This window comes from Carassius auratus, unplaced genomic scaffold (genome assembly GCF_003368295.1).
Source record: "Carassius auratus strain Wakin unplaced genomic scaffold, ASM336829v1 scaf_tig00014308, whole genome shotgun sequence".
In the NCBI taxonomy this organism is placed as follows: Eukaryota; Metazoa; Chordata; class Actinopteri; order Cypriniformes; family Cyprinidae; genus Carassius; species Carassius auratus.
In genome coordinates, this window is record NW_020524488.1 from 590,981 (window position 1) to 608,037 (window position 17,057).

Genomic DNA, 17,057 nt, shown 5'->3' on the forward strand with positions numbered 1-17,057 from the left:
GATGTGCAGCAAGCCTAGCAGAAGTGATGTCTTCGGTATCCATGAATAATGTATTTTAATATACAAACTGTGGGCCTTTTGAAATTCATAAAAGAATAGCCTTTCCATCCTCTGTCCAGTTTGGTTTAAATTTTTTGTGATCTTTGTATTCTCTATAACACAAATATATTTCAGTTGTGGTTGTAGTAAAGGTAGGTTTGTGGTTTTTTATGTTCTGATCATTGTGAGTTGTAATAACTATAGCATCCGCGGCAGCCGTTGCCGTATGCTTCCAGAAACTACAGTGAAATGTTTAGTTTAAACACTTAGGTAAGGGTGACAGTAAAGGCATTTGTTTCAACACTTTCCTTGGCCTCAGGAACATGAATCTTCCAAATATTTCACATTACTCTTCAGTTGGCATTCTGATTAAATAAATGGCACATATTATTAAGAACAAAATGAGACCAATACGATCACATTGTATTAAAAAAATTATATTACTCCTTAAACGGATACTCCACCCCAAAATGAAAATGTTGTCATTAATCACTTACTTATGTCGTTCCTAAACTGTAAAGGCTTTTTTTGTCTTCAGAACACACTGTAAAACATAATCCGTAAAAATATACGGTAAAAAACTGGCAGCTGTGGTTTTCCAGAATTATACCGTAAAAAATACAGTAACACCATTGTAGGTTTTAAAATTTAATAAAAATTTAATTTATGCATTTAGCAGATGCTTTTATCCAAAGCGACTTACATTACATTCAGGCTATAAATTTTTACATGGCAGATGGACTATTCTGATGACATCTTTCATACTTTTCGGGACTTTGACAGTGTAACTTGGCAGTCTATGGGACAGTCACAAGTCTCCCGGTTTTCATCCAAAATATCTGAAATTGTGTTCTGAAGATAAACAAAACTTTTATAGGTTTGGAACGATGTGGGAGTAAATGATTAATGACAAAAGTTTCATTTTGGGGTGAAGTATCCCTTTAAATTAACATAGATACATGTAGCTATTAGCAGATTTCTGTGATCATGTGTTTGTCTCCTTTTAAATTAAGAATTACATAGAATATGCAAACCTAACCACAAATTAAGTTTAATAAAAAAAGACAGTTGCATCTGCACCAATTTACTGTTAATCAAGTGTGCTAATTCAAAACAAAACAAGTAAATCTAAGATATAGAATTCAATAAACAAATCACATATTGAGTTAAATGAAAACAAGAAGACCAACAAGAAGACCAATTGTTTTACTGAACAAAAATGAATAATTAAACAGTGACACACTTTAGTTACTTACTTGTTGCATCATATAAATTGATCCATTTCTTGATTCAAAATTCTGGTTGTTTGCCCTCATAGTGACAGTGATATAAACTAACATGAGTGATATAAAGTGATATAAACAACATGAGTATCCTTTCTGTAGAAAATGAAGCCCTCCATTTTTTTATTTTTTATTATTACTCTTTTTTGGCTCAGAATAAATAACAATGAGTGTTTCCAGTAAGCTAAGATGCTTTCCTGTCAATAACTTGAATATATGTAGCTATATGTATCTCGTTAGGCATGTAAATGATTGCTTCCAACATTATGGTGAACATGCTTTAATGCTTTAGTGCAACGTAAGACTTTTGATCAACACAAAGCCAATACGTTCTGTAAGGCCATTGACTTGAACTGATCTGCACCTCATTGCCAGTAACTAAATACTGTATGTGCATACATCACATGTGCAGTTCAAAATGCATTCTGCCCGGGCACCTCTCCTCATGATTTGTCACCATGGAAACACAGGGAGCCTATTTGTTTGCTGTTTTTATGTCTGCAGATGGAAAAAAATGACAGCTTTGTTGTGACAACCACATACCATTATTCACATATCACAGACTACTCAGTACTTTGGGTTAGATCTCAGTTTTAAAAGTTGAATTGTAATCATAACACTTCAACTGTGAGTTACAGTACATTGCCACATATACTGTAACTCACATATATGTTCATTGATTCTTCTTAATTTCATTAGTGGTGATTCACAGTTTTCCCTAAAAGTGTAAAATCTAATTAAGTGCTGGTGGTTTCACACATGGTGATACTTTTGGATTCACTGTTTTTTGTTTTGTTTTGTTTTGTTTTTTTGTATTAAAAGGCAAAACAGACATGTAGAAGATTTTGGCTTTAAAACAAAGGACTTTCTTACACGGATGGAAATCTTGCTATCTATATACACATGGGCATGTTATCATGCAAATAGACACAAACACATGCACTCTGATCTTTCTCACCTACTAAACAGACCCCCCCAAACCCACCCCACCACACACACACACACACACACACACTCATAACAATAAAATTGAACATTATTTTACCATACCCAAAAACACATGTACAAAAATCAGTTTGATTTTAAAAGTTCATCCAAATTAAAATGTATGGCATGTCATCTTTGCAACAATATTAAAATGGCAAGAGGACAAATAGAATGGAGCTGGGATGAGACGTGAGATGTTGTCTGAGAAGAGGTAAGCAGAGGTTCAAACCTCTTTAAAGGGGAAAAGAAGGTATATGGGGTGGGTCAGAGAGGGGAAGTCACAGCAGGGGGACTACACAGTAGCTTAGCTCAAAGAAGAGAGGGCCTTTGGGTAACAGCCCTGGGACTACACAGTAGTTTAGCTCAGGCGAGAGAAACAGGTTAGCACATAATTTACAGGCCTACACGGTTGTCTCGTTTTTCCAAGGTCCAGTCCTAATGTTACCTGTGGAATCAGAGGTAAGTACATAGTCCTCCTGCTGACTATTGTTCCGGCTCAGTGTCCCTCTCCGGCTGAGGGTGCCTTTCCTGCTGAGTGTGGCCTGGGAGCATGACAATGTGACCTTCGGAGGGGTTATATCCAAGTGCAGCATGGTTTCTTCCTCTTTATCGGCCATCTTTGTGCAACTGTACATCAGCAGACCCGTGTCAGGATCCTCTGACTGGCAAGGGCTGACAAATGGGTCAGCTTTATGGCAGCATATGCTCGAGAATGGGTCTGCTTTGGCACAGCACATGTGTCTATGACAGGAGAGCTGACTGTCCAAGTGTGCACTATGGCAGGAGAGGCTATCGTGAAGGCCGTGTGAGGCCAAGCTCTCAAGGTGGGGACTGGGACTGGGGCAGCGCAGCTGGTTGTCCAGGTGGGGACTGTGACAAGAGAGTTGAGTATCCATGTGGGACATGTGGCAGGTGAGAGGGTTGTCCAGCTGCACACTGTGGGGGCTGTCCAGGTGGGAGCTGTGCACACTGCCGTCCATGCTGGTGGAGGTCATGTGGTAAGAATAGTCCCTGAGGCAGGGCCGAGGTCGATTGAAGGAGCGAGACTTAGACCTGTCCTTCAAGCAGCTTTGCAGGGGAAGGGTTGGTCTGGGCAGTTCATCAGGGAGGGTCTGCGGGTGGGTCGTCAAAGAGGAGGGACTGTGAAGGGTGGCACAGCAGGTGCTCGTGTGGTTCTGGGTGGAGGGCAGTGTATCCAATTTGCAGTGTGGCAAAGGGGAGTGTAGGTGTGGGGAAAGCAAAGGTTTACCCAGGCAAGATGAGTCGATCTGGCAGTGGATTTGGTTCTGTCCATGGGACGGATTATGGCTGTGAATTAGAGTTGGGGGGGTGGCGTTCCCCGCCGCTTCTCCATTGACCTCCACCTTTGGTTTGTTGGGGCAACAGGCCCACCAACGGTGCCACACATCGTCACGTTTTGCACAGTGCTGAATCAGCAGAAAAAGCCCCAATGTGACTGAAAATGCTCCATATAGGCAACTAAAGATCATGTCTAGAAAATGGCCCTGTGATATGGCCAGTGCTCCGAAAACCCAGGTGGCCAGGAAGAGGAACAGCGTAAAGGCTGTGGCCCTCAGCTGAGCTTTGAAAGAGTGTTCATTGGCCAACATGGAGGCTGTGATGGCTGTGCAGCCAGTGTGATCACCATGCTCACCTGGCTCTCCGCTGATGGCGTGACAGTGCCTGATTTCAGCTAATGCTAAACGCTGCTGTTCTTCGGTCATAGCCTTGAGCTCATACTTGCGCTCCGGGTGCTGCTTAAGCTGCACGAATGTCCACAGAAAGTAGATGCACATTACCAAGACCAAAAAGGCAGTGGGTCCATAAAAGCCACCTAGACTGGGCTCCAAGGCCATCCAACAGCTGCAACACAGACAGATACAATGATTAAACTGGCAGTGTTGTTACCACTGTAGATCTAATTACGGACCTCATGGTAATTTATAGCTTTAATTAAGATCCATTTCCCGGAATCAGTGACATTTGTGATTTTTACTGGCTTACTAAAAACAAAATACACATATTATATCTGACAGCTATCTGGACATTACCAGGAAATATGATACTTACTAAGGGGCATCATCTCTGCTACCGTAGTTATCCAAGCTAACAGCAGCCGTAACACCCACTATGATTAGAGGGATTCCACCACTGACCAGATAAAAACTAAAAAAAAAAAAAGATGAGGGTGGAAAAAAGACAGAAAAAAAAATGATTTTCATTTTGTCTTACAAGGAATTTCATATCTAATTAAGTTATTTTGTCTAGAGATGTGAACCGTAAGAATGTCATTTCGTTTGCCTAACAACAAATACATTGCATACCAATTAAAAGAGAAAATATACAATACTATCAAACGTTTGCGGTCGATAAAAAATAATACTTTTATTCAGAAGTAAAATCAGAAGTGACAGTAAAGACATTTATAAGGTTACAAAATATCTATATTTCAAATTTTGTTCTTTTGTAACTTCTATTCAAAGAGTCCTGAAAAAATGTAATATGGTTTCCACAAAAATATTAAGCAGCACTGTCTAATTGATTAATAAATGCAGCTTTGGTAAGCATAAAAGACTTAGAAAAACATTGAAAATCTTACTGATCCCAACCTTTGAATGGTGGTATATTTATTGTATCTATCAGCTTAACGCTTTAAAATGTTTTACTTTTACTTTTTAATTAATCTATAGTATTTATTGTTGCATTTATTGGGTATGTATTTTAAATCAATCAATCTAAATATCTTAAATACAATTTTTTAAATAAAAAAATTCAGTTCTAAAGAAGAACCACTACTGAATCAGAATTCTCAACCTTTAGTAAATTCATAAGCCTTCATGTTGTGTACCTGAAAATGGTGGCTTTAGGGCGTGGCTGGTGGGGAAGGTCCCGGTCCTGAGGTATGGGTGGAGCCTTGGACACCTCCATACAAATATTCCTGGCAGTGAAGAGCAGCCATAGCATGCTAGAAAGGGAGGAGTAGTGCAAGATAATGCCAACCTGTCAATGAACAAGATGAAACATTAAACATTGAAAGCTCACTCACAAAGAGCAGACTGGCACAGAAAACTAAAGCAGCAGTGTGTATGTATGTGTGTGTGTGTGTTTAGCCGCCATGGTGTGTGAGGAAGGATGTACTGAGGGGGAGTTTGAGGTAATCCTCCTCAGACAGTGAGGTCATGCTGTTGTCCTCTTTGCTCCAGTGCACATACTGCATCAAACCCACCCAACCATCCATTCATATATAAAATAAATGACATTTATTTGGGGCACTGGATGTAAATTATGTGCTATGAATGTCTCTCATGCTTTTTCTGAAAACGTATAAATGTATAAAAAGCGAATGTGAAATTCACTTTTTTGTTTATATCTAGGAAAATTAAAATAAACGTAAGGAAAAACTGTCACATAAATACAGAACACTTTCAGAAACCAGACAAGTGTACTCAATACAAAATATACAACTCATACACAATTGTCTTTTCCATATTGAGATAGCAGTTAAGCGCCAAAACACTTCATACAGGTCTCAAAATCAACTAAATCTTCCATAACAGCAAACATTCACACCTGTCAAAACATACTGACCTTAAAAACCCTAAAACCTAGAAGCAGTTTTACAGAATTACAGATTCAAACTACTAGCACTCAAAAGTGGTAGTAGTTTTTTTTTATTTTTATGATTTTTAAAGTTAAAAAAAAAAATCACAGAAGTCCCTTATGCCTATACCAAGGCTGCATTAATTTGATCCAATAATAAAACAGTAATATTCAAATATTATTACAATTTAAATACCTGTTTTCTATTTTACTATATTTTAAAATGTAATTTACATTACAAATACCTTTAAGGTAATTTGATCAAATTAATGCATTATTGTTGAATAAACATTAATTTTAATTGAAAATAGAAATCCTACTGACCCCAAACTTTTAAACAGCAGTGTATCTTTTGTGTCAGTGTTTTGTTTTTGTTTTTTACAGAAACTATGAAATATATATGAAGAACTACAAATTCTCACAAAGTTTGCTACAGTTGTAAATTTTTCATTTAACATTAATCATTATATACATTTTCCACAATCCAACAAAATTTTTCAGATTTAGATTTCATTTAGCTGCATCTGTCATGGTGTGACTCCCTCCTTCTGATGGCCACAACTTGGGCATTGGCCCATGCCTGCTTGTTTGAGAGGGCACTGTACTGCACATCAAAATCAATCATCTACATTTATCCATAAAATCCTTATCTCTACACATACACAATTAGCACAGCTATGTAAACACTACATTTGGTGTTGATCAACTTAATAACAGTTTCCTTCAATCAAACTTCCTCGGTCAGCCATGTTTACACACAGTTACAGTTTAGTTTCCAGTATTGTGCACCAGTTCAGAATGTAGTGAGAATTCCTTTTTAAACACCAATTCAGTTCCTAAATTTAATTTGAGCAATTTATTTTGAAGCAAACAGGAAACAGATTTGTGATCTGAACTTAAAGAAAGTAGAATTGAAACGAACTGAAATCCGAAAAAAATAATATTTTTTCACTCACCCTTCAACCATCGATCATTAAAAGGTAATTTAAAATTGTAAAAGCAATAATAAATTACTTTAAACATGCCTTGAATAACCCCAAAAGACTGATAATTTCTGCAACAATATCATGCACATGTTAAATATCATTGTAGCATTATACAGTGGATATAGAAACGAATCACAGTATCACCCCTTTAAAATAATCACATTTTGGTGCTTTGCAGCCTGAAATGAAGACGGACACCGTTTTTATTTTATCCAGCTGTATTTACTTATAATATCCAAGTAAGATATAACACCAACTAATTTTTATTATTTTATTTCAAAGGGGGGTGATTCTTATCTATATCCACTGTATGTCTATACAATATAACATACTTTGCCTTAATCAAAAATGTTCATTAATAATAACAATGAGTTATAATATTTCAAAGTGATTTCCATCATTTTCATAGATAACAAATAGTGTATTTACCTCCTTTAGAAATATTCCAATAAACACAACTGATAGGGATTAGAAATCACATTTTAAAACACCTGTGTGAACACCTGGAAAGAGTAGTGAGGATTTGGGGAGAAAAACAAGACATTCTAAGGGATTCCAGTTAATTATTTATGGGATAACATAAAATAAATTTGGAGAGCAGACCACTAATATGCAGTACGTTGTCTTTTTTTTCATACTGTTACAGTTAAATACAAATAATAAGGAGGAAAATAATGTGGAAGTGCCCCCCATAATTTAAAACGCAGCTAGGAAAAGGGTGGATAAATGTAATTGTAACTACAAAAGAAAAGTAAAAAAATGACAAACAAACCAAACAAGATAGACTGATAGACAGATCATATATAATTTTTTGTTGACGAAAGATATATATTGTATATAGATATATATCGATATATTGTATATATTGTATTGTATATGTATAGGCGCATCTGTAATTTATGCTCATTATGCTTCCAGTCATAAATCTGATGCTTTTCATTCTGAAGCTTTACTGAAAGTGAATCAACTGCTGTTATTAACTAAAATATGTTTAATAAGCGTGCAACTATAAACATAATCAAATTAATCTAACTCACTGGTCCAGGCTGTAAATTATCTGTTATGAAGGCATAAGCGCTACAATTTGAAAGGCTATGGCAATCCTATCCTAGAAACCCCAGTGCATTAGCTTCTCAACACTGGGCAGCCGTGTCAAACAAAGCCCTCTGTTTCTTAGTAAATAGCAACAATGCCAGTTCGAGAGTCAAAGAGGCCATATGCTAGTGACTGTGAACTGAGAGCCACAGACACAGAGCATGAATAATGTGGATCCCTCAGACCAAAGAAACAGGGTAGAGAACTGGGAGACTTACCACTTGACAGATCACAGGGTACTTGATCTGGTTGATGCCTCCTGCAAACACCCCAAACGTCATGGCAGTGTGGAAGAGGAAGTTGAGGAGCATGTGCCATCCTTTCCTGCTGATTCGGATTATGCTGTAGACACACACACACACACACACACACACACACACACACAGATGAAGAAAGAGCTGCACCATGAGTAATACATCAACAGCTCACTAGTAAAGGGGACAAGTAACTGCGCTTGAAGTACAATGCTATGACTAAAGAATCTTTTGACCCTTTCTGCAAAGTGTCTGCAAAGTAGAGCAGCTCACTAAATTTGGCACTGTCCCTCTAAGGTTAGAAGTGGCCCGTTCTCCACAGAGCAAGCATTACTCACTGGAAATATCTGTGACAGTCAGGGGTGATGATACTATAAATATTAGCGGTCTGTCTCAGGATCACAGCACTATTGTGGCAGTCTGCCCCAAAAACATTGCCTACTGTGATCTTTTAGTGTTAGTACTGGCGCTGCAAATGGCATGTTTGGAATAGGGGAAAGCTTTTAAACTATTTTTGACTGAAGCAGTTTAACAATGCAAAAAGGCAGCACTAAAAATACAAAATTGCACTAGTAAATTTTATTGCTGAAATTCAGCTGCAGAAACACACTTGACCAAAACAAACCTATTATGTTATGCAAATAAGACCTAAAGATATTTGTTGACAAGTGTCTATTTAACTATTAATTAATTTCAAAATCAAAATTAGGCTTGGTAATTTATCAGTTTACAACAATACTTTAAAGCTTGTAAACAATGCCACGTAACAAAACATTTTTCTCAGGATAACCTTTCGGTGTCCATATGTTCATCAGTCAGCTAGAAAAAAATAACTTTAAAGAGGAGCATTTTTTTTCTAAATGTATGCCCTATATCCATGATCCATGATATTGACACAAATTCTGTGTAATGAAAAATTCTTTGTGACTGTATATATAGTTCTCGAGTTTGGATTTTTAGTTCCCACTTTAAGTGAACCTTAGTTTCCAGGAAATCTACAAGATGGATTAAAATGCTAATAAATATAATAAAATATGAGACATAAACATGACAGTATGACTGAAATGTTAAAGTGTTAAAATGATAAAATAAAACATTTTTATTCTGTGGCATTTAAAATATATATATATATTGGCACCTAATTTTGTTTCATATAGGAGACAATGGCTCCTTAATTTTTATTTATTTTTTAATTTTTTTGTATTAATTTTTTTGTCTTGAGCCCTGAGATTTACACTTTGTTATGCCACTTGTTCAGCTTAATTACAGAAAAAAGCATATACCTGTGGTGTACAATGTATGTCATGATAGAAATCAGCAGGCAGAGCAGCATCACTGCAGTGCAGGCATATACCACTGGGTGCAAATAATCCCCTGGATATGGAGGAAAGGACAGCACCCTCTTTAAATCCTGTCAATAAAATCAGATGAAAAAATTAGAAATAAAATTGCATGTCAAATGATAAAAAACACCAATCTGTATATTGTATATGCATTTCCATAATAGGATCAGTCTTCAAATTTGCTTCTGTATGTTTTTATTAATGCATACAGATAACGTATGTCTCTGGTTCTAATATTTGCAGACTCTTATTTAAGCAAAATCATTTTGTTCATGTAGTGATTGTAGCAATCAGTCTCTTAGTGGTAAAGTATGCACTGCAGTACGGATGCACAACATGGATAAAGATGTTGGATTTAAGAAACTGATCATTAAAACAGTTTTATCTTTATAAATAAAAGAAAAGGAGGGAGAGCTGGAGAAGGTGACAGGAAGAAAGAAAAACAATACAAGACAGGAGCACTGTCCCTTTGAGCCAAAGACTACGCCCCCATTGCATCAATCTCTTTCAGTATGTCTATTTTATCATCCGGCCCGAAGAGCCCTTTTGTTGTGTGCCTGAAGGGATTCTTCCCCTCTGTACAGATGTACATGCATGTCTTTACACTCCAACAGACTGAAAACGCTCTGCGCTGGGGTGGGCGATATGACAAAAATATCACATCCCGATTTTTTTCCAGGACAATCACAATTCTTCATCATTTTGGTTTTATTATTTTGCACGTTTTGTGAGTACAGTAGTACAACCAAACTAATTTGCCTATTTAAAAAAAAAGAAATGCAAAATATAAAAGAAAATAAAAAATTACAGATATTTAGCCCAAAGTGGGTGAAGATAAAAATCTTTGTTATTATTTTATATTTGTTATTACAGTATAAGCTAAGAACATATACAACATATATAATATACAAATAAAACAAACACTGATTTATTTTTCAGATAGGTGTAGTTAGCAGTAGCATTCAAGAAACTACATGAACGAATATAAAGTAAAACGCTACATATAATTCACTGTACAGTTTATACACTGATTCTTATTAAATGCATCTAACATACAAGCACACATCAATTTTTCTCTCAACTGTTTACTTTCAGCTTAGCCATAACTCACTGTGTTTATATGTAAACCTTGTGTTGTTTTGACAGTATTAGCACAATAATATGTGAAAGATAACTTAGTACAGTAATCAGGCAGCCGTATGTGCTCAGGAATAGCACATATCAGAACTGGTAATTTTTTAGGTCAGCATAATGCTATTATGCACAAGATTGGTTATTTTAAAACTAAAAGACGGTTACATTTAAATTTGACACATGATCATAAAACAAAAACAAATGTAACCCTAAAATCCTGGTTATATTTTATGATTTGGCATTACGCCATGTCCCAGAGAGTGCATGTCTGCCTCAATCCAAGGTGACATCAGCACAATTGCTACTCATTAATCAGTTTCCCATAAAGTATCACTCAGTGTCACATTATTGATCCTTTGACCTCAGTTCTTCAGCAAAGATACTGTACCTTTAATGCCCTAAGACATCAAACCACTATTGCACTGAAAGTTAATGCTGATTAATATCAACTCCATTAGTGCCCCAAAGCAGAGGAAGTAATTTCAAACAACGTGCCCATAAAATGGTTATCAAGGCTTTGGGGCCTGCTGTAGTCAGAGTTTGTACTAAATAAAGATATACTCAGTGTCACCTCACTACAGGAAAAAAAGAAAAAAGAAACAAAAAGGATTTTCACGCTATGGTTTAGGCCTGTCACATTTATGTTCTGTTCTGTTCCATTTTGGTTTGTTTTCAATGTTTTCTGTTCCCCTGCATTAACACCCTAGTTTGTTTTTTTTCCCTTAATTGTTAATCGGCTCCACACCTGTTCTGTTTTCATCTTGATTATGTTCCCGTGTATTTAAGCCCTGTGTTTGCTCAGATTCTTTGTCTGCTATTGTTGTGTGCCTATGTTGCTGTTCTGTTCTCCCTGTGGATTTATTAAAAATACTTTCTTAGACTCCACTTCTTTGTTCTGCACTTTATACTGGACAGCCCATGACAAGGCCTGAGTAAAAGCGTTTATGTTGTCACTCTTTTATAGTTTTAATTGATATCAGAAGAGCTGCCAACGCTCTTGTAGGCAACATTGGTTTCACTTGTCAGAAATCTCAAAATATCAGGCCAAAATACCATCTTTCATTAGGGATGGGTAAAAATAAACTCCATCGGATGTCTGTGGTGATTACACATGCACTCCATTGCTCATCCACCCATCTATGGCAGTTTCATGAGATTGTGCCCAATCTTCAAGCTCTTTGACCAACCACCCCTTTCACTGACTATAAATGGTCTTTTTCCAGACAAAATTTGCTTCCAAAATATATACATTACCATTCAAAAGTTTGGGGTGAGTAAGATTTTTTGAAGTAAGCTCCTTATGCTTACCAAGGCTGCATAATTTGATCAATCAAACACGCATCGTGTCTTTAACTGCCGAACACATTTCCCACGACTGTACACGCACTCGTGCCTTTGATAACTGTGCACGTCGGAACCGGAAAATGTTGACCGATTCCCAATCCTACTGATAAAACATGACATCTAAAATCAGTATAAAGATGTGTGCCCTTGATAGACGAATTGTAGTTTTGAGATGGTGATCATATGAAAACTGACAGATCCAATTCTGAACCAAATGGAGGCAGTGAACAATAGTAAAAAAAACTTGCAGCTGTCACTTAGCCCCTATCAAAATGGAGACGCATATAGCTGTTTATGCATAAATTTTTTATTGCATAGGCATTTTGTCTACACGGATGTTTTTGGGAGATTGAAACTGATATTTTTTTAAAACCTGGGTCCCAGAGTGGAAAAAAATTTGAAAACGTCACACTACGTTTTCATGTGTACAGCGAATCCATATATTTTCTGAAACGATGAAATCATCAGTCCACATCTTGCCCCTAGTCAGACACCGCTACATCACGTAACAGCAACCAACACAAACACTGAACGATTGTCTTTGTTTTACCTAACATTAACACAGATCAATAAATATATTGTTCCATGTTCATTTGTATACCATCCGCAAGGTTTATGGGCATAGTCCAAATCTTCTTCTCTGTTTTTAGTGTATCTCTGTGGCAGAATTATAGCGCCATTTACTGGTCTGGAATGTATACTACATTGTTTTGTGTCACTTTTGTGGTTTCATGTGGATGCAGAAAAAATTTAAGAAAAATTAGCAAAAAAGCATCAGACTATGGCCCTTTAATCGTTTAGGGGTACATTGTACGCTCAGGAGTCATTGTGATTGACACTTTTCACACAGTCATATGAAGAAACTGACATTTAAAGAGGCATTGGAATTAATTGATCAATACAGCACCTTTACAACATTCTACAAAGCTAAAAGCGTTCAATCTCATAAAACTTGTTCGTTTGATATTAAATTGGTGTTATAAAAATTGTCATGACTCCTCCGTATTTAGGTCTTTGATGCATCTTGAGCATTAAGAGTGTTCTTGGCTTCTCCTTCTGTGTGCCTCAGTGAGCATGCCTATCTTGGAGACAAAACTTGGTCAATCAGTCTGCTCCAGTGCACATACTCATCTCTCCAACAGAATATGACTGCTTTGTTTGTTGCAGGCGTGTACAGATATATTCATAAACATATACCAACTATGCACACTCACATTTACACATGTGTAGACAAATGTTGCAAACACACACAGTGCAATGTATAAAAGTCACGTGCATGTGCATCCAGAAAGCCTACAGTCTTGCTCACATACTCTCTTTTTTTCCTTTTCTCTCTCTTATACTCTCACACACAGCACAAAACAAAAAGCAGTAACACACTCATTATATAACAACCATCTTTGCATTCTTTCAACAAATACTGTTTAATATTCAAAATTTCACTTCCGTGTAGACAACTAAAATGAATTACCATATGATCTATAATTAAACTGACTTCAGTATGCAATTCAATTTTCATATGCAATGTTGGTGGTAGGGAGCTATGATCTTCACTGTAATCCTTGTGGAAAGTGTGCACTTGTGTGCAGTTTAAAAGAGCTGCTCTGCGCATCCCTTGCACTTTCATGTCCTCTGTAATCTGAAAAAGCTCTTTTGCAAGGTCTAATGTATAATGTGGCAACGGGGAGAACATACTTTGTATTTTACACGACTCTCTGGAAAACGTGATTCTGATTGGTCATTCGCAGCATTCATATATTTTCATACATAGGCAATGATGTGCAACTGACCCTCCATCCAGGTTATGTATGTTTCCAATTTAACTTCTGTTCCACCCCTACATGGTCTCTACAAGAAGGATAATGAAATAATCAATATTTAATTTCCATTTATTTATTTATTTATATCTATTAATATTTAAATATCTTCAGGGTGGTCCTAATCACTTAATTTCAAAACGGTAGAAGCTTTCTAAGACACTACATAGAAACAAAGAAGATCTCGAATAAATAGAAGAAACAACTTGTGGCTTACTACATTTAAAAGCATTCTGTTTTCACCTGCTTTCTGAACATTTTTTTAACTGTTGTTCTATTTAAAGCCCGCCTTCTGAAAAGCCCAATCTGCTCAGGTGTATTACATGCATGGGGACATAGCTACATTACAGAAGTAATGTGAGGACTACAAACTAGGTGTTTAAGACATGTTTTCTGTTTAAACAATTCCCTTTAAACTCTGCAGATTATTTGCATGCACAAAAAGCTATATTACATAGTACAGGTGCAATAACATAAAGCATAATAGGTCCTCTTTAAAATAAAGAAATATATAGAAAATAAATAGGTGTTTGATTAGGGTTAGAGCTAAACTCTGCAGGAAAGTGGATCTCTTGGGCTAGATTTTAGGATCCCTAAATTACAGAATCGGTAAGCTGTCATAATATTGTGGGGCTGAGAAAAGTATACAAAATGTGTCTTGTGATAAGATGGAATAAATGTTATTTTCTCTTCATCACAGATGTGCGTCCCTAAATGACGTTTCTCAACATCATCACCATTTGATCCTGTGATTCACTGTTTTAATAGCTGGTTTGTTTACAAAGATTCTAATCTTATCTCAATCATTTCCCCTGCCTCCTTGCAGTATGTCCTTGTTTTCAAGGCAAACATATGCCCTTGCTCAGATCTATGTTCTTAAATTATTAGATCAAGTCAATTTCGGACATTGTCATTGACTGTAGGCCTAGTTGATTCTGGTCTCTGTCCTTGGTGCTTAAAACAGATAAAGCGCTTAAGGCACTCTCCATGGTGCTGCAGTGATCCTATGTGCTTTCTGTATGATGAACAAAAAAAAAAAAAAAAAAAAAACATTTTGCCTGGTTGGCTAATACCAGTGACTTGATTGGCTGGATATCTGAAAAGAGGAAGCGGCTACAGCCGACGTCATATAGCCAATGTAGACGTCATAACGCACAATTAAAACCACCATCCACGCCATAAAGCCACGAGTATACCTTGGTGTTGTCATAGATAAAAACAGTGTAATCGGAAAACAAAGTAAGATCGCCACGGACAAGCCACAGCCCTTTTTGATGATTAGCTAACAATGACAATTGATATTCATTGCACGCGCTCTCCAGCTTCCAGAGCCACCAGTGCGGTTACCCTCTGACTAAATCCCGTCTACACAATCTCTACCATTTTCAAAGATTCAAATACATTGCATCTATACGTAATTGAATAAAGTTTATTTAACAGTGCAGCGATACTGAGCAAGCGTCTGTTACTGCTACAAATGGATCCTCTTTCTCTGCAGCTGCATCGCTTTAATTTCGTATATCACACCTGAGATCAATGCTAATGGCCACGTAAACACATATTTGTTTGGGAGAAACTCTCAATTCACTGGTATTTCAACTAAAAAGAAAAAACAGTTGATTTATATCATCACCGAAAGTTTTTTTTTTTTTTTTTTTTGCGTGTTGTCAACACAGGAAGAGCGACCAAAGTTTTATCTTGTAACAATCTGTCTTAAAATGTAATAAAATAAATATAAAGGAGGTACTTAAAGTCACTCACCATCAGATCCGCAAAGTTAAGCTCCAGCTTTAGTGCAATAGTTTCACAGTCGGTTATGATGTGGCCATCTGGCGCGTGGCCCTTGCGCACGCGGAGAGAAACGGCATTCCGAAAGGCGCTGAGGGGGGGTCATTCTTCAGCAGGAGAGGCTGCAGAACATCCCAGAAAAAAAGCAACAAAAAGAAATAAATAAATAACAAAACAAACAAACAAAAAAAGCGAGCATGACCATAAACCATTCCTTGTTAAAAACATTTTAGAACTGATGAACTTCAGTCATTTGAGGTGATTTCAGGCGGGCACGTGCGCATTCGCCGTGACGTAAGTCTTTAGAAATATCACTCGTGAAACGATAAAGCACAAGCATTAGAGAAAAATAACAGCACGACCTCTTGACAAGGTAGGTAGTGTAAAGATGGTTATAAAACAATCTTACTGCCGTTTGAGAGCCCTAAGAACAGTTTAACACTCTCGCGTCTCCAAAATCATAATCATATGACGAGCAAACAAAGCCAACACCCCTTACCTTAAACCAGAATGGCACACTCATGACTTAATCGGAAAATGTTTTTAAATGAATACAGGAGTATGAGCTACCATGTTTTGGCAGTATCACTTAGGCTACCGTATCAGAGCGAGATATATAGGCTACTAAAGGTAACATTTACTGCATACATCCTTACCTATTTTAAAGAGAGCAACTGGTGTCGAACCCCATCTTTACGTCCCGTTATCTGATCGAGCGTGAGCGCATGTAATAAAATCCATCTATAAGGAAGCCAAATATTAGGTCTTGGGATGTTCCATTTTTCAAATAACTAAGCGGAACCAAATTATTTACATGACGTTCGGCTCCATTAATGGTTCTCGAATCTGCATTGTTCCTCCGATGCAGAAGGACCACCGTAGTGAAATACTCTTGACAGTGTGTGTATCCTACCATGCACCGCAACACCGTCCGCCACTGAATCTCTACAGCGTGAGACACACAGCCCGACCGGTGTTTAACGAATGACTCTTATGAGCCGGATCTTTAAGTCAGTCAAAAACATAGCCTATAATACAATATCCTTAGTCCGGTTCTCGAGCAAATGATTCCAATGAGTCGGTTCTTTATTGAGAATCAAAACACTTTTGAATCATTGAGCTGTTACTGAATTTATATGACTTACTGAACGCCAAATTATTATTTTCGTCATGTCAGACTCGAAATGAATTGTTAGTGTTATTGGACTTAATTGGGCTTGTTATTAGGCTTGCGACAGGCTACTGACATCTTGCTCACATTATATTTTGTTGTAATCAGTAATTTGTTAAAACAAATGAATACATTTAATGTTACCATATTTAGGATTAATTAGTTACCCCTAAAAAGTGTTTCGTATATGTATTTGTGAACAGACCTTTTATGTAT

General features: G+C 36.9%; 1 protein-coding gene across 2 annotated transcripts; it reads right to left on the minus strand.

Annotated features, from left to right (window-relative positions):
• Positions 1-1,229: 1,229 nt before the first annotated feature.
• On the minus strand, positions 1,230-16,617 carry LOC113074318 (adhesion G protein-coupled receptor A1-like). Of its 2 annotated transcripts, XM_026247120.1 has the most exons (8): positions 16,485-16,617; positions 16,327-16,411; positions 15,644-15,792; positions 9,528-9,655; positions 8,209-8,332; positions 5,158-5,309; positions 4,380-4,475; positions 1,230-4,172 (listed from the first exon to the last, which is right to left on the minus strand). In XM_026247120.1, exons 3-8 carry the CDS (start codon positions 15,644-15,646, stop codon positions 2,711-2,713), a joined length of 1,965 nt encoding a protein of 654 aa, XP_026102905.1. In that variant the 5' UTR covers positions 15,647-15,792; positions 16,327-16,411; positions 16,485-16,617; the 3' UTR covers positions 1,230-2,710. The 2 variants fall into 2 exon arrangements, with proteins under 2 accessions (XP_026102905.1, XP_026102904.1); XM_026247119.1 differs by having other exon boundaries at positions 16,327-16,617.
• Between the last annotated feature and the right edge of the window lie 440 nt (positions 16,618-17,057).